Source organism: Bos grunniens, chromosome 7 (genome assembly GCF_055505025.1).
Source record: "Bos grunniens cultivar Pamir isolate PY7600 chromosome 7, Bosgru_T2T1.0, whole genome shotgun sequence".
In the NCBI taxonomy this organism is placed as follows: Eukaryota; Metazoa; Chordata; class Mammalia; order Artiodactyla; family Bovidae; genus Bos; species Bos grunniens.
In genome coordinates this window covers 34,937,670-34,965,585 of record NC_141171.1, presented here as the reverse complement: position 1 = coordinate 34,965,585, position 27,916 = coordinate 34,937,670, and the positions used below count along the sequence as shown (strand labels likewise).

Here is a 27,916-nt window from a genome sequence, read left to right as displayed (position 1 = left end):
AGTAACGAAAACCCCACATCTAGAAAGGCAACCCTGAAAGAGATCACAGGATGTTAAGGATCCTGGGCAGCAGCATCTCCACAATCCAGAGCACTCTTTCTGCACAGGGAGGATGAGCATGCGTCAGCCTGGTCCAAGCTCCACAGGGTTTTCTCTTTTTGGCATAACTGCTAATGGAACTGCCAAGTGCCCTTAAGGGCTCTTCTTCTGCTGGGCCTGAGAGTTTCACTTTCTTAACAGTTCACCTCAGGTACAGGTACTCCCTGCACTCTAATGCAGTGACCAACCATAGCTGGCCCATCTCCAGCACTCAGCTGGAGATAATCACAATATGAAGCCAAGGGAGAGTTACTGGGGAGTAGATAATAAAGCTTTTAGCCAAAAACCTTTAAACAACAATTTAGTTTCTCCTTCAAAAGGTAACATACACATTTTAAAATTTCACATACTGCAGGGACCAATGTTTCTCTTTGCTCTTCCTGACTTTTGAGCAAGTTAGGCAGTTTGAGAGCAGAACACTTGATATTACAGTACAGATTTTATCATTCATTTTCTACTTAAAAGGAGTGGGGCGATTTACCCCCTGACATTATGTTTGAGATGCTGCTACAGAATTTGTCACAAAATTTCTATCAGAATTTTGATATCTGACAGTCAGGAACCTGGCTTACAATAACATCAGGTTAAGTCACTATAAGAATGCAGAGAGGGAGGGAGAGAAAGGGAGAGAATTTTTCTAGACTGCTTTAAATATATGGGCAAAAAAGGTGAAAGAGGAGCAAAAAATTGATGCAAAAACTGTATCTATATCCAACCTAAATGCAAGAACTATATCTAAATTACGCAATTCTGTTTGGCTGATTGCTGGATTCTTAGCAATGCAGAATGAGAACTTTATTTGTGAATTAAGAAACATTTCAGATTTTGATCATTTAAAAATATGTTTTGCAAAAGAAAAGACTAGGAATTGATGAGCTATTTATTACCTTACTTCACTTACTCTATGCAGTCCTAAGATAATAAATTAAAAGCAGTTCTGTCAGATGTATGATGTCCTTTATGAATAACTATTTTAGGATTCTCCATATATCGCCCTATTTTCTTTTCCATATTATAACAACATATTTGAGGCTCTTTGTTCCATAAGCAAATTTCAGAAATGTTTACCTACATGTTTCTTCATAATTTTTTTTTGGCTATGCCTGCTTTTTCATATATATATCTAAATAATTAAAAGATCTCACCATAGCCTTGAAAAATACACGCTTCCTTTGATGCATGTTATGGGTAGTGCTGTACTTAGAGCCAGAAAGTTTTTTCTAGCCTCATCTTTTGTGCAAATCCTGTATTCACATCAAGTAATGTTAGTACAACTTCAGACAACAAGCACTCAATCTCTTTCTGGTTCTATTTTTAAAAGACTGTTTTGACAGCTCTAATTGTGGCATGCAAAAGTATCAGTCAGGTAGCTGAACTTGCATTTCAAAGACTATCCTTCAGGGCTGGATTTATTAAATATTAAATAAGAACATTAAGGAAATCATACATTTTACATGAAATATTTTGGTTTTAACATGATTTCTTCACTGAAATCATTGGTCAGTGCAGTCCCTTGCTACTATCATACCTAAATTATGCACTAGGCAAGGAATTTTCCTGTAGAAATCAGCAAGTCAACTGGAACAACCTCTCTGCAGGAAAGCCCTGTCAACATATATTATAATCCTTTTTCTGATTATATTTTGATAATAAAGTGAAGTAGGTTAAGAAAAGAAAATTAATTTTCTTTATAAGAAACATCTAATGAAGCTTTTATTCATTTCTGACAGGGATTCACCACATGTTGAGAATAACATCCTGCACTCAAGAGGAAAACTCAGATTCCATTCCCCATTCAGAAAGGAAGTAAATGTGACATGGTTTCTAAAGTAATACATTAAAGAATTAATGACTAGATCACAAGCATTGAAACAACTTTTTAATCAAACAAATACATATAAAATATTACTGTTATATCCTTCCTTATAAAGATCCAGACAGGATTAAAGGATTTACTAAAGACTGCTGATGCCTACCACTGTGACTAAAAGTATTCTGTTTTTTTCTGGTAGACATTTATAACCATAAAAAAAGAATTAACTGGACAGTCAGGCTGTGCAAGTTGGCTTTTTTCCTTTAAGAATAAGACTTTTTTAGGAACAAACATTTATGTGAAAATCTCCTACCACTCTCAACTTTTCCTAACTTCAAAATAAAGGGAAATCCAAATAACTAGGTTTTTTTAAACATACAACATTGTACTTAAGACAGTACCTGACAGCTACTAGGTGTTAAATATATATATGCTGGATGAAGGATAAAATAACATGGATTAGAAAATTTAAAAAGTCAAAATCTGCATGGTATATCTCTTTCCAACCTTTTACCTTTAACCTTGTCTTGACTTTTAAAATGTTTGGAGCATCTTATGGAATGTATACAGTTGGGTCTTATTCTACTAATCATCAGAGAAATGAAAATCAAAACCATAATTATGCAGCCACTATGGAGAACAGTATGGAAGTTCCTTAAAAAATTAAAAACAGAGTTAACATATGATCCTGCAATCCCACCCCTGGGCATATATCCAGAGAAAACTATAATTCAAAAAGATACATGCACCCCAATGTTCACTGCATCACTGTTTACAATAGCCAAGACATGGAAGGAATTTAAATGTCCACTGACAGATGAATGGTTATAGAAGTGGGGGGTGTGTGTGTGTATGCACGCGTGTATAATGGAATTATTACTCAGCCATTAAAAAAGAACAAAATAACACCATTTGTAGCAACATGGATGGACTTAAGAGTTTATCATGCTAAGTGAAGTCAGAGAAAAACAAGTATCGTGACATCGCTTATATGTGGAATAAAAAATACAAATGAACTTATTTATAAAGCAGAAACAGACTCACAGACACAGAAAACAAACTTATGGTTACCAAAGTGGAAAGAGGAGGAGGGGCAATTTATCCCGTCTAATTTAGAAGGCTGGAATTAATGTATGTACACTACTATATATAAAACAGATCACCAACAAAGACCTACTGTATAGCACAGGGAAATATATTCAATATTCTGTAGTAACCTATAATGGAAAAGAATCTGAAAAAGAATATATACATATACACACACAGATACATATATGTACACACAGATACATATATATAACTGAATCACTGTGTGGTACACCTGAAATTAATATGTTAGTGTTAGTCGCTCAGTCGTGTCCAACTCTTTGCAACGCCATGTAGCCTGCGAGGCTCCTCTGACCATGGAATTATCCAGGCAAGAATACTGCAGAATGTAACTGTAAACTAACTATACTTCAATAAAGAAATAAAAAAGTTTAAAACTACAATGAGTTATCATCTCATACCTGTTAAAAGAGAACAAAAGAGAACAAAACACATCAAGAACACGAGAGAACAAAAATGTTGAGAAAAGGGAACCCCTAAACACTGCAGGTAGAAATGTAAAATGGTACATCCACTATGGAAAACAATATGATAGTTCCTCAAAAAATAAAAAAATAGAGCCACCATATGGTTCATCAATCCCACTTCTGGGTATACATATGAAGGAATTAAAATCAGAATCTATAAGACAAACCTGCATCCTCATATTACAGCATTTTTCACAATAGCCAAAACACGAACACAATCTAATGTACTTCATTGGGTCAACAGATTAAGAGAAAATATTACACACACACACACACACACACACAGATATTATTCAGTCATAAAAAGGAAGTAAATCCTGCCATGTGCAACAACATGGATGTACAGTGGAGGGCACTATGCTAAGTAAAATAAAGAAAGACAAATACTAAATGATATCACTTATATGTGAAATCTTAAAAAAAAAAAAATGCTAATTTCATTGGAAAAGAAAATAGAATGGTAGTTACCAGGGGCTGGGGTAGGGGGGATTAGGGTGATACAGGGCAATGGGCACAAATTTTCAGTTACAAGAAGAATAAGTTCTGAGGATCTAATACACAGCATGGGGACTATACTTAATAATATGTGTATATTTGAAAGTTGCTATGAAAGTAAATCTTGAAAGTTCTCACAGCAAGCAAAAAAAAATTGCAATTCTGTATGGTTATGGATATTAACTAGACTTATTGAGATGATCATTTTGCAGTATACAAAAATATCAAGTTACTTTGTGTATTAGATCCTAAGCATTCTCACCAGATACACAAAAGAGTTGCCAGTGTCAACTACGTGAGGTGATGGATGTGTTAATTATCTTGATCTTGGTAATCATTTTATAATGCATATGTATATCAAATCATCACATTATATAAATACATACAATCATATTTTCCAATTATTCCTTTGTAACAATATAAAAACATTCTTGGGATTTAAAGATTTACTGAGTGTTCTGACCTCAGGATGAGTCCCATCATACTTTACATGTCCAGTCATTTCAATAAGAAATGCAAACTTCCAAGATTATCTGTCATCCTACAGACTCACCACTAGACTTCTCTAAAAATCCGTTTCCTATTCTTCCTATCCTTACAAACTGTGATACTGTGATTTTTAACAAGAAATATGTATTTCATCTTCTTTCTCATTTCTGACAGAGCTCCTAAAATCTTTGGAATTTCCTAAGTGATAAAAGCAATAAAGGGGTCCTAACGTTTATAACAAACCCCTTTCAACCAACCCTGAGTTTATGTTAACAAGGTGACTTTTAAGCACTTAATGATGGGGGCCTGCTGCCAGGAGTACCAGCCACAGGATTGGAGGGTTGAAACTTTCAGTACCCACATGTTACTACAGGATTATTCACAACAGCCAAAATATGGAAGTGAACTAAGTGTCCTTCAATGGATAAATAAAATGTAGTATGTGTGTGCATGTCTGTGTTTAATGATTTTAAAAAAAGGAAATTCTGCCATTTTCAACAACATGGATGATTCTGGAGGTTATAACTCTAAGTAAAATAAGCCATAATTAGAAAGACCATGAAGAGGAGAGTGGTTGAGGGTGAATCAATCTCCAATGGTCATTGATTTAATCAAACATACTTATATAACAAAGCTTCTGTAAAAATCCAAAAAGGAAAGTGTTTAGAGAGCTTCCAGGTTGGTGAAAATATGGAGATTCAGGGAGAGTGATGAGCCTAGAGAGGGCATGGAAGCTCCAGGCCCCATCCTATATACCTTGTCCTATGTAATTCTTCCATCTGGCTCTTCTTGAGTTACATCCTTCAATAATAAACTGCCAATCTCGTAAGTAAAATGTTTCTCCAAGTTCTGTGGGCCACTGCAGCAAACTAATCCAACCCAAGGCAAGGATTGTTGGACCTTTCGGTCTACAGCCAGCTGGTCAGAAGGCACAGGTGACAATCTGGACCTGAGGCAGGGGAGTGACTTGGGAGGTTGAGACTGTAGTCTGTGGAATCCACCGCTGTCTCTCAGGTGCCAGGAGCAGGAGCTCCGCCCGTGGCAAAGGTCATGAGGAAGGAGGCTCGGCATACGCAAAGGCGGGATCGAGCCCCAGGAGTCCCCCTGAAAATTCTCGAGCATCTACCCCCAAAACCAGAGTCTGCCTACTTTCTGCTTTGTGCTCTCACCTACACCTCTGACTTTACGGGGGCCCTACTACCTCTCTCTGAAAAAAAAAAAAAAAAAAAGTTAACTTACAGCTCCAGGTAATAAAGTTCCTGGGTGTGATAGTGTTTCAACCTACAAACTCCTTTGGAAGTCCTCTAGCCTGCCTGAATAGGTTTTTCCGACCACATGTGATTGCTCACAGCCTCCCAACTGTGAGAGGCATGAGATGTTCTAAACTGTCTAAATACAGATTCCTTTGAGCAGTTAAAAGATTGATTAGAAATTGTGTTGGTGAAGGGTTTTTCACTTTTTGGGCCAATGTTTGCTGCTAAGTTTCCATATCCCTTACCTGCTGTGTCCCTGGCAGTGTATTGATTAATATAATTGGTGTAGGTAGTAGCTTTAATGTTTGTAACCTTGGACCCTTGAGTTAATTCTTTTTCTTGTTATAGCCCATCACACCTTTGCCCTATAGGAATGCAACTTTATCTAATGCTTTTGGAGGGTGGCGCCTGACTAATCACCTTTAGAGAAAAATAAGTTTTCTGAAGAAAGGGTCTTAAAATGTTAACAGGCCTCCAGGCCAGAAGATGATGCAAATCACCTAAACTTTTGCATATGATAAGTTTGCAGGAAGAAAGCCTGGCTTACTGCATGACCCTATCCCTTCCCCCATTATCCTCTATGCACAACTTAAGGTATAAAAACTACTTTGGAAAATAAAGTGCGGGCCTTGTTCACCGAAACTTGGTTTCCCCATGTCGTTCTTTCTCTCACCTTCTGGCTGAATTATTCAGCCTCTTTTCTCCAATGAATTTCCTCACTGAGCTATCCTTATTTCAGCCGCTTTTCTCCACTGTATTTCCTCACTGAGCTATTCTTATTTAACCACTCTTTATATCCTTAATTAACATTTAATTAAGCAATTGTTTCCTGATCCTCGCCGACGCCGTCCCTGCTTCAAATTCCCTGGATCCACCGGGGCTGGACCCCGGCACTCAGGAGTATCAGAACTGAGTTAAATTTGTGGAACACTAGGTCAGTGTCCTCAGAAACTGATTTAATTCCTTGGTAGTATGGGAAAAATATACACAATGAACAAATCTTTCCACTGCACCTTTTAGAATTCATGGTCAGTGATCAATAGGGTGACTATGTAATACCATTTGAACATTCCTATATCACTTTTGCCTAGAAAATTCCATGGACGGAGGAGCCTGGTAGGCTGCAGTCCATGGGGTCGCTAGAGTCCGACACGACTGAGCAACTTCACTTTCACTTTTCACTTTCATACATTGGAGAAGGAAATGGCAACCCACTCCAGTGTTCTTGCCTGGAGAATCCCAGGGACGGGGAAGCCTGGTGGGCTGCCGTCTATGGGGTCGCACAGAGTCGGACACGACTGAAGCGACTTAGCAGCAGCAGCAGCAGCATATCACTTTACTGTTTGTACGGTGTCACACACAATAGATAAAATTTCCCTCATTTATATAATAAATTAGATGCTCAACCTAATTACCAGTAAGCTCTCCTATCCTTGAATGTTTCCCTCACCATAAGTGCAACTGGCTGCTCCCTTAGGACGCTGCTTCTGTGGTCCTCTCAAGTGGAAGCTGCTTTTCCTCTCACATCCCTGGTACCTCAAAGCCTGGAGACAGAGTAGTTCTCCTTGATGGCCCTTGTCACTTTCCATCAAACTCACTTGTTCTTTCCTCTTTCTTCACTAAAAACTTATAGCACCTTTGAAAGGCATTACCAGACTATCACCCCTTTCCCTCCTTGTTGACATTACCTATTAACCTCCAGTCACTTCCCCTCACTCATTCATGAATTCAGCACCTACTTTCCACCACTACTCCTGTTATTCTTGGGGACTTCCAGACCCCAAAACTTGACCATCCAATTCCACAGCTTCTTGACTCTTTACTTGATGGCTTCCCAGGTGGCACTAGTGGTAAAGAACCCACCTGCCAATGCAGGAGACATAAGAGACATGGGTTCGATCCCTGGGTCGGGAAGACCCCCTGCAGAAGGAAACGGCAACCCAGTACCCTTGCCTGGAGAATCTCATGGATAGAGGAGCCTGGTGGGCTATAGCCCATAGGGTCACAGAGTCAGACACAACCGAAAAGGCTTTGCACACAGACGGTCTAGATGTCCTTCTCTCCTCATCCATCCCAGAGTCTGCGGTCTAGTTTATAACACAGTACCCCCAACTCCCTTACCCTCTCTCCTTCTCGTGGGCTCATCTAACAACACCTCAATCCAATCATCTGCTTCCTCTAGGACTAGGCAGCACAGCAGAACATAGAGTACACACATACACAACTCACATACACAGATCTACTTCAAATGTATACTCATGTATCTGAAAGGGCTACACAACAATGCCAAATGGTCCTACTCCTTGCCCCAGTAAACCCACTCTCGATAAATACCTTATTCTCTCTCTCCATAAACATATCTCAATAGCCTTCTTCATACTTGGTTAATAACTTTACCACTTTCTTCACTGAAAAAATATAATCAGATTCAAAAATCTGTCATTTTTTTTCTTCAGCAAGTCTACCCATCTACCCAGACAGCTATCCTTAATATCGCATATCTCTAAAAAACAAATTCCTGTCCTTTGATCCCTCTGAATGATTATTTCCCTGAAAAATTCCTTAAGATTATTTATGTGCTGTATCCTTCTCATCATTTAGCAAAAAAACAGAGAAGTCACCTTGTCCAGCAAGGCCTTTACCAACTGCTCTCCTGAACTGTCATACTCTACTTCTGGACTCTCTTCTATAACAGCTATCAATACCTGAAATTATTTTATTACATCTGTTTACAACCACCAAACTTCAGCTTCTTGGACACAAGGATTCTATCTTCAAGCATCACTATATTCTTTAGTACTTAAAATAGTGCCTGATACATACTAAGTGCTACATAAAAATATTTACTAAATAAATGGTTTATTGGACTAATTACTGAGAAACACTACGTAGACTAAGATCTATCTACTAACAGACATAAAAGACAGACCGTAAGACACTCTTACTATATACTGACCTTGAATTTTTATAAATACTAAAGCCTATTTCACTACTAAAGCACCACAGCCAACTATCCAAAATAATGGTAGATGCATGGAGAGATATATTGCCTAACATTTTGTTCTTTGATGCAAAATACTAGGAATGATTCATATATTAATATTTCAAATTAATCATTCAAGATATTTTAATAATAATGTTATTGATAATCACCATAAAAATAAAACATAACAATTTTAATTTTGAAATAATTCAAATAACTTATCAACAAAAATTAGTAGAAGCATTAAGTCATTAATCATGTAATGATTTCTTTTAAAATGGAAATTAATTTTATTAATCTACTGAATATTAGATATTACAAATTACAAATGTTAAGTTCTAAATAAAAACTATTATTATACTCTGTAAGAATAAACATTAATAAACGTTAAGCTAAAATGAAGACCAATACTCTGAAAAGTAATGAAATCAATTAGCACAAATTAAAAAATCAAAAAGTAACATCATAATCCATTTTTCCCACTTTAACTTACTGAATGAACCCTTTATAAATTAAAGAAATAGCCGATTTGTTAATATATTTTGCCTGAAAGATACTGTTTCTACTCATTTTTATTTTTACTTTATTCACTAAATATTTTTCTTTTATAAAAGACTACCCATCATGGGTGAAAGTATCTGTCATTGTCTGCCCCATAGAATTTGAATTTGCAAAAATTCTAAGAGTTACTAAACAATACTATTAATTGTATGTTAAAATACTGGTTTCATTTCAATTGCAGATAATCCAGAGATGTGAAAAGGCAAGCTTACATTTTAGATTCAAAATCATGGTTTTTCATGTATATTTTTAACTGCTTCTTCATTGATTATATTAAGAAAGATACAATTTTATAAATAAAATTATTTAATAAAGCTTTAAAAATATGCATTTATAAAATCTGATATTTTTCACATTGTAAGTTATTGCCTTTTTCATATCAATTATGTTTCCCATAAAATTAAATATATGCAAAAAATGTAATAAGAGATTTTTCACCTTGCAAATAACATATCTGGAGACAGAAATGGATAAATACTTTTAGCATACAAAATTAATGAAGAGTTCATCTGTGATGAAATAATACTGAGGCATATGTACTTTTAAAAATGTCTGAATTCCTCAGTATATTCTTAAGTAACAGTAAATTATAATCTCTTATTCAAAGAATATCTATTTCAGTGTTTTTAATCCCTTACACTATAAAATTTCTTTAAAAAATAATTCTTATGTTGTTAGTTCAAGTGAACAATTATTAAAGATTAATAAACAATTATTTGTTTCTCTAATATGCTTTTTTAATAAACTAAGGAAGCCAAGTCATCAGCATAGAGTAAGTTAAGGAGCACTGATTTCCTGCACAAATTTTAATCTATTATAATCTACTAAAACTGCTAAAGGAATTAAGAGGCAGTGGTTTATCCTATGCTACAAACAATTAGATTCAAAGTTTCACACATCTAAAACACATTATTACCAAAAAAAAAAAAAAAAAGCACAGTATTACTAATCTATAAAAACATCCAATTATCTATAAAAATTTATTAAAAACTCCTATCTATTTTTAAGGAATAACTATATAGTAAAAATCCAGTTATATAAAACTTTTAAGTTTACTAAGTCAAAACTAATGTTTTACTTAGAGAATCAATAACATTTACTTCTACACCAATGAAGTTGTATCCATGATCAACAATTTACCTTTCTGAAATTCAACATCATTCAATGGAAAGGATTCTCTATTAACATGATCACATTTTTAAACAGCCAGTTTAGTGCATTAAATGGGAATATGTGATGAGGAAAGGGATATGTGATGAAGAAAGCCATATGAAAGTGCTCTTCTACATAATTCACTAACAACGGTGGTGGTGAAGAGCTTCCTCCTTCCAAAATCTTAGGGAAAAGACCCTAATATTGTAATGGTTACAGCTAAGGAAAGCTGGTTTGGAGTCTTAAAGTGGGGGGACATAATTTTTCTTAATAAAATTCTCATGTTCCATATAATACATTTTATAACCTAAGCTACAGAAAGCTGCTAAGCACTGTGACTTGTTTTGTATACCGTAGTCCTCAATACTTTATGTACATAAAATTTTCACAATACACAGCGATTTTTTAACCCACCACAAACAGGCTGATGAAACACACAGTCACCTTTATATAAGTGACTCTCTGAGTTAACTGCTGCTAAGTCGCTTCAGTCATGTCCGACTCCATGCAACCCCACAGACGGCAGCCCACCAGGCTCCCCCAAACCTGGGATTCTCCAGGCAAGAACACTGGAGTGGGTTGCCATTTCCTTCTCCAACGCATGAAAGTGAAAAGTGAAAGCGAAGTCGTTCAGTCGTGTCCGACTCTTCGCAACCCCATGGACTGCAGCCTACCAGGCTCCTTAGTCCATGGGATTTTCCAGGCAAGAGTACTGGAGTGGGGTGCCTTTGCCTTCTCTGGAGTTAACCACATGGCTTAAATAACAATTCAGAAAATAATCTACCCTACATCAAAGTGTAGAGTCTACATGTAAAGTCTTCTATCAGCTACAAATCCACAAAATCTGGAACTAGTCCAGGCAACTCAACCAAATACAAAGCATCTGAAGTTAAAAGTCAACTAATATAATAAAAAAAAGTAACAACTTTTAAAAGTCAGATTGTTAAATTCTCACATAATACTACACATTTTGAAAATTTTTAGTAACTAAAAATATTAATGATAGTTTTTTTAATGTATTTAAAACTGCTTAATGAGAGTAAGTGACTTTAAAAAGCTCTGTATGCTAGAAAAATTAAATGTGTGTGTGTGTGAGTATAAAGCTTACTTTTAAATCTAATGTTTAGTTTTTCTTTACAACTCCAAACTATATACAGGAAACTCTAGTAGTAAAGAAAAAACCAGAACTCCCTCTTCTTGCCTAAATGTGTATATAACTGGAGTAAATGTGAGTTAGAAATACATGTACACTACATATACATCTCTTATTCTATATAAAAATCCCCATAAATATTTTCCCAAGAGGACAGGAAAATTTATTTTCTTAAATTGAAAGCTTTTGCCCACTAAAAATATTTAAATTTGTTCTCAAAATTATAGTAGTCTTACATTCTACAGTTATTTCCATGTGAAAACTTCAATATCAGTAGGGTATCACAGTCAACAAATCTGTTCAATGAATACTGAGAAATCTAAAATTATTCAGATTGCATAAAAATGAAAATGTTTGCTATTTCAAAATGGCACGCACCTGGTTAAAAATTACAGCTCTATCCAAGACAATCTACAGATTCTGTGCTTTATCTATCAAAATTCCAGTGGCATTTTTACAGAAATAGAACAAATAATCCTAAAATGTGTATGAAACCAAAACAGACTCTAAATAGTCAAAGCAATCTTGAGAAAGAAAACAAAGCTAGAGGTATCATGCTCCTTGATTTCAAAATACATTATAAAGCTATAGTAATCAAAAAAGTACAATACAGGCACAAAACAAATGAAACAAAATAGAGAACCCAGAAATAAACCCACACTTATATGGTCAATTAGTCTACCATAAAGGATGGAAATTTTCTTCAATAAATGCTGTTGGGAAAACTAAACAGCCACATACAGTCACATGCAAAAGAAAGGAAACGGAACCACTATCTCACACTATACACAAAGATCAACTCAAAATGTATTATGACCTAAAATGTAAGACCAGAAATCATAAAACTCCTAGAAGAAAACATAAGCAATAAGCTCTATGACATAGGGATTGGCAATGATTTTTTTAAATCTGACACCAAAAGCAAAGGCAGGCAATAAAAGCAAAAAATAAACAAGTAGGACTACATTAAACTGAATAACTTTTACACAGCAAAGGAAATCATCAACAAAATGAAAAAGCAACCTACTTAAACAGGGAAAAATATCTGCAAGTCACATACTAATAATGGATTAATACCTAAAATATATAAATAATTAATAAAATTAAATATTAAAAAATCCAATTTAAAAATGGGCATATGATCTGAACAGACATTTTTTCAAAGAAGACATATAGATGGCCAACAGGTACATGAGAAGATGCTCAACATCACAAAATAATTAGGGAAATGCGAATAAAAACCACGAAGAGCTACCACTTCACACCTGTTAGAATGGCCATATCACCAAAAAGACAATAAATAATAAATGCTAGTAAGGATGTAGAGAAAAGGGAACCCTTGTGCACTATTGGTGGGAATAAAAATTGATGCAGCCACTATGGAAAACAGCATGGAGGCTCCTCAAAAATTGAAAACAGAATTACCATATGACCCAGTGACCCCACTTATGGGTATTTATCCAAAGAAAACACTAACTTGAAAAGATATATGCACCTCCATGTTCATTACAGCATTATATACAATAGCCGAGACAAGGAAACAATCTAAGCATCCATCAGTGGATGAAGAAAATGTGATACAGACACATGTGTGCATGTGTGTGTGTTTGTCTATGTGTGTGTGTGTGTGTGTGTATATATACGTAGGTATACATACATATATATATATATTAATATGTGTAGATCTATAAAGGAATAGTATTTATTCATAAAAAATTATGAAATCTTGCCATCTCCAAAAACATGGATGGACTTCTGGGTATTATGCAAAGTGAAGTAAGAAAAAGAAATGATATCACTTATATATGGAACCTGGGGAGGGGGGAAGCTTATATAAAGACAAGCTCTATGATAAACAGAACATGACTGGTGTTTTCCAGAGGCAGAAGTAGAAGTGAGGGTGGAATGAAATGAGTGAAGAAGGTCAAAAAGGCCCATTTTTTAAGTCATGGGGATATAATATATAGCATGGTGACTATACTTAGTAATACTATATTGTATAGTTTAAAGTTGCTAATGGAGTAAATCTTAAAACTTCTCATCACAAGAAAAAAATTTGTTGTAACTATGCATGGTGACAGATGTTAACCAGATCACTACACTGTAGTGATCATTTTGCAATGTATAGAAATACCAAATCATTACTGTATATAAATACCAATAATAATATATATTATTATATACATAATAATATAATGTTATATATCGAATGTACTTTTTCTAATCATACTTTAATTTTTAAAATTAGGGCAATTAATAGCACACTTAAATCACATTAGCTGAATTCAAGTTTAGTTCCTAAATACTTATTTATGAAATAAAATTTCAACCTAAATTACTTGATTATCATTTTCTTTTGCTACTTATTTCAAGCTATAAAGCTCATGTACAAGACTGTAACTTGCTATAGGTATCCTCTACTGTAGGTCTCTACGTAATTAAACACCCATAGAAACAATACTGAACCAATCAGGCATACCATTTTCCTTTCATTCCATTTTATAAATAAGAACTTCTAACCCAGCTAAACTAACTAATCACATTTCAAATTACTGATTCGAAAAAAAAAAAAAAAATTAGAGGTACATTTTTAAAACAATATAGAATGAAATAAATCCTGCTTTCCATTGAGTAAGTGAAATTTGTTTTTATGGCTATTTGGATTACTTTCTTCTTCTAGGTAAGTTTAGTATGTAACTCTTAATTCTTTAGATAAAAACCCACAGACTTAAAATGTATAAAAAAGTTAACCTGGTATTGTCAGCTACAGATTATCATAACTAGCACCATAAGAACAACTGTACTAAATTTTAACGCTGTTCATTAATAGTTCCATTTTCCTGAGTTTGCGTTTGTTCTTTGGCATTGGCTTAGGATATAATCCATTTTTCAGAAGATGTTCCTTGCTGAGGCGAATTTGAGCACCATGCTGAAGCTGGAAAGAGCATAAAGCCTGAAGAGGGCGAAGCAAAGTCTGTTAAAAAAAAAAAAAAGAAACATACACAAGCGTGACAAATCATGAATTTTTTCTCTGGAAACAGGTATTATTATATTTTTATTATCAGCTCTTAACTATGAAAAGCAATAGATACTCTAATAAATATATGATAATTTCTAAATGAATAATTCATATAAATTCATACCTTACATACCACTAAGGAATTCCAGTAAGAAGATACAAATACTAATTTTCTATATGGGTGATAAAGTCTAAACTTAGTTTTATACTTTAATATATTCAAACAGTACAAAAATTGGTGCCATTATAATAACTGATTTGTAACAAGCAGACTAAAAGAGACATTTCAGTACAAATTAGTTAATTCAGTTTCAATCACAGACTAACACAAGCTTCCTGCTACTTGATAACAATTAGATGATTGCAGCAATGGATAAGTTTACTAATTCTCTCACACTACTCCATGGCCTACATGCATGCTCAGTTGCTTCAGTCGTGTCCAACTCTTTGCGACCCCATGGCCTGCAGCCTTCCAGGCTCCTCTGTCCATGGGATTCTGCAGGAAAGTATACTGGAATGGGTTGCCATTTCCTCCTCCTGGGGATCTTTCCGACCCAGGGATCAAACCTGCATTTCTGTGTCTCCTGCATTGCAGGCGGATTCTTTACTGCTGAGCCATGGGGGAAGCCCACCCAAGGCCCACATACCAGTTAAGATATTCAGGTTTGGGTGCATTTGAAATAACTGTAATTGTATACATAGCTGTCTAAACTCAAATACCTATAGAGCCAGACATAAAACACAAACATGTGACCTAGATGGACCCATAAGATAGCACAAGAATAGTGAAGGTTGTAAAACAACTGGAGCATAATGTCCTTGCTGCTGCTGCTGCTGCCATAATGTCCTTGAAGTTATTCAAATTCAAAAGTTAGGAAAAAATAAAAAGATTAAGCCAGCATTTTAAACATATTTGAATCAGATTCTTTCCTTGGGCCTGAGATACCTGATCTAACGCTTTTAAATAACAAACCTGATTGTGCAGATTGTTTTGAAAAAATAAAAAGATACACAGATCTTTTTAGTTAGATAGTCAAATCTAGATTTAACGACAAAAATTTCACAGTGTCTAAGTAAAAATGTATTCCCTCCCATGTACAACTTAAGTGGTAGCAAAGGGCTTTTAAGTTTTAATTTACAATGAATTCTTACGAATATGTGGTACTCACTGATAGTTGCTTTTCCATATCCATTCTTTTCTTCCTAATTTCAAGAAAATCCAAAGCTTCATACAAGGTGGCAATGTGTCCAACTAGCAATACTACACTAACTAGTGACAGTTTATCCAACAAGATAAGTGGAAGGCCTTGGATTAGGACAGATTTAGCAGGCATCGTAGGCTTTTGCCTTTTCTTCATATCTGGAACATGACTGTTAGATGTGAGATAAACATTATGCGACTACAGGGCAATAAAAATGAAGATTAGAACCAAAAACATACAATGATGAACAGAAAGAAAAGAAATCTGGGTCTCTGATGTCCTTTTCAGCTGCATCCCCAGCCCTGGACTACTCACTTCAGCATTTCTTATTCACAGGAGAAAAATAAGCCCATATATGGTTCAACCACTGTAGTAAGGGCTCTGTTACATGCAACCAAATGAAACTCCCAACTGACACCAATAAGAAAAAGACAAACATATTAGAAAAAGCTCTGACATTGCTGCAGAAAGTCTCTGGTATGTTCTTATAATTTTAGTATCTTCAATTCTTCAAACAAGAGAAGAAATACAGAAATGACTATATGTTACTTTTAGGGTCAACAAAGGAAGTGACTGGATCCTGAAACATCATATCAGAGACACACATCCAGGACCATATACAGACTAAGACAACTGAAGTTTCTATTGCTATGCTATGACATTTATTAGATTCTTCATGATAGAAGAGTAATGCTCCTATAATACTCCTATAACTCCTATAAGGGTTTCCAACTTTTACTTCCCGAAGATAAGATTCTATTAATTCTCTGAAGTAATTAAGAGAATGAATTTTGGAGATAGACAGATTTATGATAATCACTAGGGCTGCTTACAAATACACCAGTCCTCTTTCAGGATACATGATCAGACTGCATTTTTCTAGTCTGCTCTGAAGTTAGGTATGGCCATATAACTTGACATGGTTAACAAAATATGAGCATGAATAGTGTGCATCATCTCTGGACAGGTGCTTTAAAAGTGGTTAATGATTCCCCACGTCCTCTCACTCCTTCCTTGATAAAAGTAGAATGATGTGTCTAGATGGTGCATCCATCAGCCTGCATCCCTAAGTATTATTAGTAGAGGTCCCACTGGAAACCCCACTGTACAGAGTGCATTATGCCATTCTGATTTTGGAGTTTAAGTACTGATAAAATCACCAGCTGTGTTTCCGGATAAATTAGGTAATATCTATTTGCCTCACTTTCTTTATCTGTAAAGTGAGGAAAGGAGCCTGGTAGGCTGTAGTCCATGGGGTCGCGAAGAGTCGGACACGACTGAGAGACTTCACTTTCACTTTTCACTTTCATGCATTGGAGAAGGAAATGGCAACCCACTCCGGTGTCCTTGCCTGGAGCATCCCAGGGACGGGGGAGCCTGGTGGGCTGCCGTCTATGGGGTCGCACAGAGTTGGACACGACTAAAGCGACTTTGCAGCAGCAGCAAAGTCCATCTTACACGGTTATTACTATGGTGGGCTATAATGATACATTTGAAGTGCTTAGCATACAACTTGATATAAAGGATCATTTTTCTCTATACATTCATAAGATTATATCTGAGGCAATGTGAAGCTATATGAGAGGTTTACTTGTTCAGAAGAACAAAAAAATCCTCTAGTTACAAAAGTAGCTAATTTTGAAAAGTTTATTTGGGGAAAAATCAGGGTTCTGTAAACCCCTTGTCTATAGATGCAAAGTAACAGTTTCAAAAGACCATTATAACTAGCTTCTGATGATGGAGTAGAACTAAGGCATTTTGGCTACAGCACAAAGGCTTGCCCCATCTAGTTATAAAAGTTCATAAGGCTTCCAAGGTATGAAAAACCCTGGTACATATTACAATAGCAGAATGAAAGTCACCAACTTTCAGTTCAATTTTTCTGTCAATCTACAGATAAGAACATGAGAGACAAGGAAAGGCAAAACAATGAAATCTTCTTGAAGAGTCTGGTGTCAGGCATTTAACATAAAGTATCCCTATGTTATGCTTCTCATAACAATATTATGAGGTAACTATTTCTCATATATTACACATAAGAAAGCAGCCACAAAGAGATTACATGAATTGCCTTCTGGTAAAAACTGATGATGACAAGTGACAAAATTCTAATTCAAACTTGCTTCAAAACTTGTATCATGCTATTTCCCAATGTCTGAAAACTGCTCAAGAATAAAGGAAAAGAATGAGTCAACAGACTAAGAAGGCCATTCTATGCCAAGTGCTTTATTTTGAGAAGCCCCACCTCTACAGAATAAAGCCAGCTGAAAAACAGTCATTTTTCTCCCCTCATCATCTTAAGGTTATATTAGAATACATCTAATAAAAGATTATTGGGGGGAAAAGGCATGTTATAGCTTTCCTTCCCAGGAAAGAAAGAAAACACCTATTTCTGAGCAGATGTTAATTGTGTTTCTCAGAAGCATGCACCAATTTTTTTTTTTTTTTTTACTGCAGCTAGATTTAAACAGGATGACTTGGAGTTCTCCCACTAAGAAAGCTAATTGTCAGCCAGATGCAATAATAAGCAACTTGGGATGTCTCATTATGCTTTTTTTCTGCTCATGCTCCTGCTGTTCATCTTATCAGAACCTCCCAAATAACATACCTGACTATCAAACATCCTTTTTCTACTCCTGGTCACTACCACTAACGCAAGTGACCAAAGCAAAAAGAATGAGAACTTAATGACCTCACTATTGCTTTGGGACCTTATGTTCAGCTTGACCCTTTCTGTAAGGTGGGGCTTCTTAAAGAGATGGGAATACCAGACCACCTGACCTGCCTCTTGAGAAACCTATATGCAGGTCAGGAAGCAACAGTTAGAACTGGACATGGAACAACAGACTGGTTCCAAATAGGAAAAGGAGTACATCAAGGCTGTATATTGTCACCCTGCTTATTTAACTTCTATGCAGAGTACATCATGAGAAACGCTGGGCTGGAAGAAGCACAGCTGGAATCAAGATTGCTGGAAGAAATATCAATAACCTCAGATATGCGGATGACACCACCCTTAGAAAGTGAAGAAGAACTAAGGAGCCTCTTGATGAAAGTGAAAGAGGAGAGTGAAAAAGTTGGCTTAAAGCTCAACATTCAGAAAATTAAGATCATGGCATCCGGTTCCATCACTTCACGGCAAATAGATGGGCGAACAGTAGAAACAGTGGCTGACTTTATTTTTCTGGGCTCCAAAATCACTGCAGATGGTGATTTGCAGCCATGAAATTAAAAGACGCTTACTCCTTGGAAGGAAAGTTATGACCAACCTAGACAGCATATTAAAAAGCAGAGACGTTACTTTGTCAACAAAGGTCCATCTAGTCAAGGCTATAGTTTTTCCAGTAGTCATGTATGGGTGTGAGAGTTGGACTATAAAGAAAGCTGAGTGCTGAAGAATTGATGCTTTTGAATTGTGGTGTTGGAGAAGACTCTTGAGAGTCCCTTGGACTGCAAGGAAATCAAACCAGTCCATCCTAAAGGAGATCAGTCCTGGGTGTTCATTGGAAGGACTAATGTTGAAGCTGAAACTCCCAATACTTTGGCCACCTGATGCGAAGAGCTGACTCATTTGAAAAGACCCTGATGCTGGGAAAGATTGAGGGGAGGAGGTGAAGGGAACGACAGAGGATGAGATGGTTGGATGGCATCACTGACTCAATGGACATGAGTTTGGGTGAACTCTGGGAGTTGGTGATGGACAGGGAGGCCTGGCGTGCTGCGATTCATGGGGTCGCAAAGAGTTGGACACGATTGAGTGACTGAAGTGATGTCTGATGTTGGCTGATCCTAGGGTTTTACCTCAACAAAAAGGAAAATACAGAGACTGTACAAAAAGCAAGCCTAAACAACAGTCTTGAGCTTCATCTCTCCTTTAAGATACCTAAGTATAGTGTTATTTTCTTCTCAAGAACATACAGAGATGATGGCTAATAAACAAAGCTGACAGATAAGTACGGGGGAATATTAAGTGTGTTTTGCTGATGTGAGGTACATTGGAATAGGTGATAAAGTTAAGGGAGAGGGAAAAATGTCTGAGAATACTCCCTGGTCAATTGGACGAAGGATTTAGGATCCCGCATGAATTTTTTTCCTCAAAGGAGAGAAAGAGAAGTTGTCAAGACCCCCAAATTAACTCTACTCACACAGATTCACACAAAAAGAGTCTATTCACGATAGCCTACTTCTTCCAAAAGAAGAAAGTCTCCAATCCTGACACAGGACATGGCTTAGGGTGGGGGAGAAGAAAGGGCAACTCAATGCTTCTTCTAGCATTCTTTAACTCTCCTCACCCTGCAGGTCTTTCATTCTTTTTTCTTTCTTGGTAACTAATCCAGTAATTCTGAGCTGAGCTGTTATCCATTATTAGAATTTCCTTCATGGCTAAGGCATACTTTTATAATAGAAACCATGATGTATGAGAGAGAGAGGAAAAAGGCAGAAGAGAAAATATTATGTGTGTATGTGTTGTGTGTGTGTGTGAGAAGAGGGAGTTACAAAACTTTATTTAGTTATGCTCATTATCCTCTGACTTTTCTTCTGGAGTCAAATTTATCAAAAATTTTCACTAATTAAAAAAAATCTAACAATTCAGTTTTATTTTGGTATTTTTTTCTTGTCATAAGTGTAAAGTTTCTTACATGTTCTAAAAGAATGAGATAGTGAGCTTACTAAAATGTTATTATTTACTAATGATTATGAATTATATATGAAATCATCAGGCTTTCATGGAAATTAAGTAAAATGTTGATTACAGGTTATAACCTTTTCATATTCAGTAGGCTTTTTTCTCAAAAAAAATTGTATCTTTTTATACTCTAAGCAACATTAATAAGATAAACAGAAAGTTGATATTTCTCCTCAAATAAAAGTACCAATGGAAAAAATGTTGCCGTAAAATGTTCTTTTAATTAAAAAGAAAAAAGTCGAGTACAAGAGAACACAAATACTAAGAAATACAGAATGCTGAAATATCTAGCCAAGAAAAAACTGTATTTAATGTTATGCTACTTAAAAACAACTTAGCATATTACAAATGCTGTTTGCACAGCCTAGAATGAATATTTAAATAATCCAATCTGGAATGCTAAACTAACAGAAAAACACCAGAGGAGAAATGAAGGTTTTAAAAGTACATACATTTCTATCACAGACATAGGCTACTTGTCACTTGAGCTACAAATTTAACAAGTTATGCATTTTTAAATTTGCCAGACAAAAATCTAACCAAACACCTACTTTCAAAGTATGTAACTTTCCAAAGACATACCTCTTGTATGTAGTTATTTTTCTCCAAGATAGAAAGAGCAACAGCTGCACACTCCAGTGTAGAAAGGCACCTATTAGTTGGTTGCGCCCGAATTACATACTGACTAGAAATGCTAGTTTTTAATTGCACCTAAAACCAAAAACAGAATAGAATACAGTTTTCGTTTTAGGTTTAAAACATAAGGTCTGTATTTTAAATACTAATTACTCTAATTTCCTTCCAAAATCACCAGTTTATAAATATTAAATATATCAATATCTTCTGTATATAAATCTTTTTATTAGTTTTGTTAAAAAGAAGCAAGAAGATAGTTACGCATCTAATAAAGAAGATACATTCAAAATATATACAAATTCCTACAAATCAAAAATAATAGGACTAATAACCCCCTCCCAGTGGGTAGAAGAGTAAACAGACACATCACAAAAGAATATATATACAAGTACAAATAGGTACATGTAAAGGGGCTCAACATGATTTAATATAAATTAAAATCACAATAACATGTCATACTCGTTACTGTTATTGTTGCTTTTAGTCATTAAATTGTGTCCAACTCTTTTGCGACCACATGGACTATAGTCCGCCAGGATCCACTGTCCACGGGATTTCCAAGGCAAGAATACTGGGGTGCCTTAACATTTCCTCCTCCAGGGGATCTTCCCAACCCAGGGACTGAACCTGTGTCTCCTGCATTAGCAGGCAGATTCTCTTCCACTGAACCACCAGAGAAGCCCCCTTTCACACCCATTAGAACAGTTAAAATAAAAAAGACTAACACCACCAAATCGTGATGCAGCAAATGAAACTCTTATACATTGAATTAGGAGTGAAAATGGTTTAATCACTCTGGAGAATTGACAACTGGGATTTTTTGTTTTACAGTTATTTCTTCCATTATTTTTTTAAATGTCTTTGAGGTCTCCTGTTGTATCTTTTTTAAACAATATATATTTTTTTGATTGTGTTAGGTCTGTTGTTACTTTTTCTCTAGCTGCAGAGAGTGGGGCCTATTCCCTAATTTCACTGCAAAGGCTTCTCACTGTGCTGGCTTCTCTTGTTGCAGAGCATATGCTCTAGGCACACAGGCTTCAGTAGTTGTGACACGTGGGCTCAGTAGTTGTGGTCAAGGCATGACTTGGTTGATCCACAGCACGTGGAATCTTCCCAGACAAGGAGCTGAACCCATGTCCTCTGCACTGGCAGGCAATTTTCCAGCCCCTATACCACCAGGGAAGTCCCTTCCATTATTTTTTAAACTGGTAAATGTATGTCTATGTGGATGTGAATGCATATAAACATACAGACATATACATACATATCCTCTTTTTAGATAAAAGTAGTAGCATACTACAAATACTTTTCTCCATCAAGATAATATTCTAGCTGAGACAGAGTCATACATGAGAAAAGCAATAGAAAAATGAATGTCAGAATTTTGGCTCTTTAATTACATGAAACTCCAGTATTATCCTATACTCATAAAGCTATATCCCAAGTCCATACTCTGACCAAAATCATATGTAAGAAAAGGTGATGAGAAATATGGTTCTTTCACTCTTCTTTTTGTAAAGAATTCTCTACAACTTGTTTCCTTTCCTTCCCCAAAAAGAGATAAAGGAGAGAGAGGGAAGGGAGAGAAGTGGGGAAATAAAGTGAGAAATAAAGTGGGTAGAGATTCACTACAGAATGTATGTGATTTTGAAATATATATTTGACTAATTATGCTTTAGATATGATCATGTTAAAATTACTTCACATTTTAACCAAAGGACAGGATAAAAAACAGATACAGGGAGGGAAAGAAAATGAAGAAAAAAATGGTTGAGAAACATCTATAATTATAAAAGAAAGCCTATGATTAAATAGCTGTATAAAAAATTCATAATGTTGATTAACTGTAATTACTAACAGCTTTGATTATTTCATCAGGTCAATGTAGTAAAACAAAGTAAAGCCAACTACTGCTTTCAGTACTCATTTCCAAGACATCAGTGGAGGAGTTTATAACAGACATCTGATTAAAACAAAACCCATGGGAAATGTGCAAAATTCACAGTTAAATTTTGTTTATTGGAATTAATTTTATCTTTGAAATAAAATGGGGGGGGGAGTTTTATTTCTTACTATGGCTCACATGGCTGTATGAAAACAGAATCTAAAATCTGTCATTTGTTAAAAGATTTCAGAATATCCTTCACAAATCATCTCTCCAGGGATTAGCCAGTAACTGGATATATTAAAAGAGTATACATAACTACTATCTGTTATATTAGTAGCATTTATGTTATTAAAACATGTTAAAATGCCCTCACAGCTCTTCTTTTTATACTTATGTGCTATATCACCTTCAACACATGCTTAATTCAATGAGTAAATGAGCAAAGCCAAAAAGAAAACCTGTTGACCCATCTTCTTGAGAAATCACAAGCATCATAATAATTTTTAGAAACTGCCTCATCTGCATGAATAAGAGGTCAAGAAAATTCATGGAAAAATTAGCTATTGTAAGAAAGAAAAAAATTAACATATAATAAAAGTATGTTATGTAGAAAGTAAAACTACTAAAGGGATCAAGATTACTGTATCAAAGTTGACAATAATTAATTAATTTGTTATGTCATTTAGTTTTTCAGTTCCTGCTCACCTGATAAAAAATCAGATAGCGAGACATGATGGTATTAAAACCTATGTTTAGTGATGAATCCCAAGATCATATAATATGTATACAATTATAATTCTATATTAATTATATGTCATTATGATTAATGTGTATATTATATATCATATATCATGTGTGATTATTATGAACAATATTCATTTTCAATTTTTGGAAGCCATGTTTATGCAAAGAATGTTTCACTAATTTTGATCTTGGAAGTTTGTTGTCCAGGGGTAGAAGCTGTCTAAGGACTCTTAATATGACTTCTTTAGGAACAGGAGTATCACTGGCTGGTTTAGAATTCTACTGGTACAGGTTGTAAGCCTATCACTTCCACTTTAGAAACAGCCAACTTATCCAACCTTACTCCTAAGATGTAGCTTCAATCTTTTCCACTGATTCTCTGGATTAGCTATGATTTTAATTCCTTAAAATTTCCTAAAATCCTTTTTTCTCTTCCATTAAGTGTATATTTAATATGTAAGAATATTAGATAACAGCTTAACAACTTTGATCACTGTTTAGACACCTTTTTAAAGGGTCTGTTCAAACACTTCCTTCCTAGATAGACCTTCAGTTACTTTTGTGATGTGTCATTAAAAGTGTGGGAGATGTAGTAAGTTTAGTGGTTTAGTAATGACCTTTAGGATTCAAACAGATATCCAAAGGAATAACAAGCTATGGCTTATGTTTGCATAGCACATCTTTAAACTTTTGCATAGCACATAATAACTATAAGTTATTATAATATAGTTAATTCATTGGTCAAGAAAAATAACAAAAAAAGCCCTCAAAATTAAAACAGTAATCATCTCCACACTCCTCCCAAATAACACTGTATTTTTATAATTTGATGATGATTATTTGTTATCTGTTCTCAGGCTCTTTTAAGACATTTCATTACTACATAAAACTATTCTTTTTTTAAATATAAATTTATTTATTTTAATTAGAGGTTAATTACTTTACAATATTGTGTTGGTTTTGCCATACATCAACACGAATCCGCCACGGGTGTACACGTGTTCCCCATCCTGAACCTCCCTCCCTCCTCCCTCCCCATACCATCCCTCTGGGTCATCCCAGTGCACCAGCCCCAAGCAACCAGTATCATGCATCGAACTTGGACTGGCGATTCATTTCATATATATTATACATGTTTCAATGCCATTCTCCCAAATCATCCCACCCTCTCCCTCTCCCACAGAGTCCAAAAGACTGTTCTATACATCTGTGTCTCTTTTGCTGTCTCGCATACAGGGTTATCATTACCATCTTTCTAAATTCCATATATATGCGTTAGTATACTGTATTGGTGTTTTTCTTTCTGGCTTATTTCATTCTGTATAATAGGCTCCAGTTTCATCCACCTAATTAGAACTGATTCAAATGTATTCTCTTTAATGGCTGAGTAATACATAAAACTATTGTTTCTCACTCCATTATTAACAGTCACAAGAATTTTTAAGCACTTGATCAGCTCCCTTAAAGGTTTCTTCAGTTCAGGTGCTCAGATATGTCCAACTCTTCACAACTCCATGGACTGCAGCACGCCAGGCCTCCCTGTCCATCATCAACTCCCAGAGTTTACTCAAACTCATCTTCATTGAGTTGGTGATGCCATCCAACCATCTCATCCTCTATCATCCCCTTCTCCTCCTGCTTCAATCTTTCCCAGCATCAGGGTCTTTTCAAGTGAGTCAGTTCTTCACGTCAGGTGGCCAAAGTATTTGAGTTTCAGCTTCAACTTCAGTCCTTCCAATGAACACTCAGGACTGATCTCCTTTAGGATGGACTGGTTGGATCTCCTTGCAGTCCAAGGCACTCTCAACAGTCTTCTCCAACACCACCGTTCAAAAGCATCAATTCTTCAGCACTCAGCTTTCTTTGCCAACAAAGGTCTGTCTCGTCAAGGCTATGGTTTTTCTAGTAGTCATGTACGGATGTGAGAGTTGGACTATAAAGAAAGCTGAGCAGCGAAGAATTGATGCTTTTGACCTGTGATGTTGGATAAGACTCTTGAGAGTCCCTTGGACTGCAAGAAGATCCAACCAGTCCATCCTAAAGGAGATCAGTCCTGTGTGTTCACTGGAAGGACTGATGTTGAAGCTGAAACTCCAACACTTTGGCCACCTGATGCGAAGAGCTAATTCATTTGAAAAGACCCTGATGCTGGGAAAGATTGAAGGTAGGAGGAGAAGGGGACAACAGCGGATGAGATGGTTGGATGGCATCACTGATTCAATGGACATGAGTCTGGGTGAACTCTGGGAGTTGGTGATGGACAGGGAGGACTGGCGTGCTGTGGGTCATGGGGTTGCAAAGAGGTGTACACAACTGAGTGACTGAATTGAACTGAACAGCTTTCTTAAACCCATTGCCTTGACTAGATGGACTTTTGTTGGCAAAGTAATATCTCTGCTTTCTAATACGGTGTCTAGGTTGGTCATAGCTTTTATTCCAAGGAGCAAGTGTCTTTTGATTTTCATGGCTACAGTCACCATCTGAAGTGATTTTGGAGCCCAAAAAATAAAGTCAGCCACTGTTTCCATTGTTTCTCATCTATCTGCCATGAAGTGATGGGACAGGATGCCATGATTTTAGTTTTCTGAATGTTGACTTTTAAGCCAACTTTTTCACACTACTCTTTGACTTTCATCAAGAGGTTCTTTAGTTCTTCACTTTGTCATAAGGGTGGTATCATCTGCATATCTGAGGTCATTGATATTTCTCCCACCAATCTTAATTCTAGCTTGTGTTTCATCCAGCCCAGTGTTTCTCATGATATACTCTGCATATAAGTTAAATAAGCAGGGTGACAATATACAGCCTTGACATACTCCTTTTCCTATTTGGAACCAGTGTGTTGTTCCATGTCCAGTTCTAATTGTTGTTTCCTGACCTGCATACAAGTTTCTCAAGAGGCAAGTCAGGTGGTTTGGTATTCCCATCTCTTTCAGAATTTTCCACAGTTTATTGTGATCCACACAGTCAAAGGCTTTGGCATAGTCAATAAAGCAGAAATAGATGTTTTTCTGGAACTCTCTTGCTTTTTCGATGATCCAACTGATGTTGGCAATTTGATCTCTGGTTCCTCTGTCTTTTCTAAATCCAGCTTGAACATCTGGAAGTTCACAGTTCACGTATTGCTGAAGCCTGGCTTGGAGAATTTTGAGCATTACTTTACTAGCATATGAGATGAGTGCAATTGTGCAGTAGTTTGAGCATTCTTTGGCATTGCCTTTCTTTGGGATTGGAATTAAAACTGACCTTTTCCAGTCCTGTGGCCACTGCTGAGTTTCCAAATTTTCTGGCATACTGAGGGCAGCACTTCACAGAAGCACTATAAAGCTGCACTTCTAAAGGTTTCTAGAAAAATCAATCTATTTTGTAGGCTTTCTGAAACAATCCTAGTTTAGAACAAGCTGAAATAAACATTTTAGTGATATTCTGAATTCCTTACCAATGGAAGACACACATAAAAACCTTCCTTTCTGAAGCACCCTTCTTCTATGATCTTTCATAAACAGGATTCATTACCTGAGCTTAGGACCTGCCCTTTGAAGGCAAGGTGCTAATGTTTTCTTCTGGTCCCAATCCTTCAACCCACTTCATTCCTTTCATTTCCTCAGTTTAGTTCAACACTATGTTCTAATAGTGATAAGGGTCCAGCTTTGACATCAGAGTTGTCAGTATGAACACAGACTTAGCCACTTACATGCACAGTGTCATGCACTTGGACAATAATTGCTTTTCTAGAAAATGTACATGTATTGTCTCATTCAATTCTCACTAAGACCTTATGAATTATCTCAATTTTACAGATGAGGAAAATAAAGTACACTGAGGTGAAGTAACTTACCCGAGGTTCCAAAATCAATCATGGTAAAACAGATAAATGAATTTATAAAGTCTTATTCAAGACCCTGAGCTCTTTATAACTAGGTTAATAATTAAATGGATGAATTCTTCAGCAAATCCCAACAAACAAAACAAAGCTATTCTGATGAAAAGCAAGACTGAGGCACTCCTGAAGAATTTTAGGGTTCTTATGAACAACTTAAAAAAAAAAAACAGTACAGGGGAGGAGTCTTCTCAACAATGAAAGTTTCTCAATAAATATCAATCTATGGTCTTGCTCCAGCCTCATCACACTATGAAGTCTGTATACTTTTCCTAAAACTTAAGATTC

The 27,916-nt window shown here is 35.9% G+C and overlaps 1 protein-coding gene across 2 annotated transcripts in view; it reads right to left on the bottom strand.

The window, feature by feature from the left end:
• Positions 1-8,972: 8,972 nt before the first annotated feature.
• Positions 8,973-27,916, bottom strand: part of DTWD2 (DTW motif tRNA-uridine aminocarboxypropyltransferase 2) — a 78,387-nt gene continuing 59,443 nt past the window's right edge. The window contains exons 5-6 of one of the 2 annotated variants that reach the window (XM_086410753.1): positions 21,063-21,191; positions 8,973-14,546 (exon numbers count right to left, since the gene is read on the bottom strand). In XM_086410753.1, coding sequence (XP_086266879.1) covers positions 14,376-14,546; positions 21,063-21,191 — 300 coding nt within the window. In that variant the 3' untranslated portion in view covers positions 8,973-14,375. The remainder of the gene's footprint in view (positions 14,547-21,062; positions 21,192-27,916) is intronic. The other variant, XM_086410754.1, reaches the window with a different exon arrangement.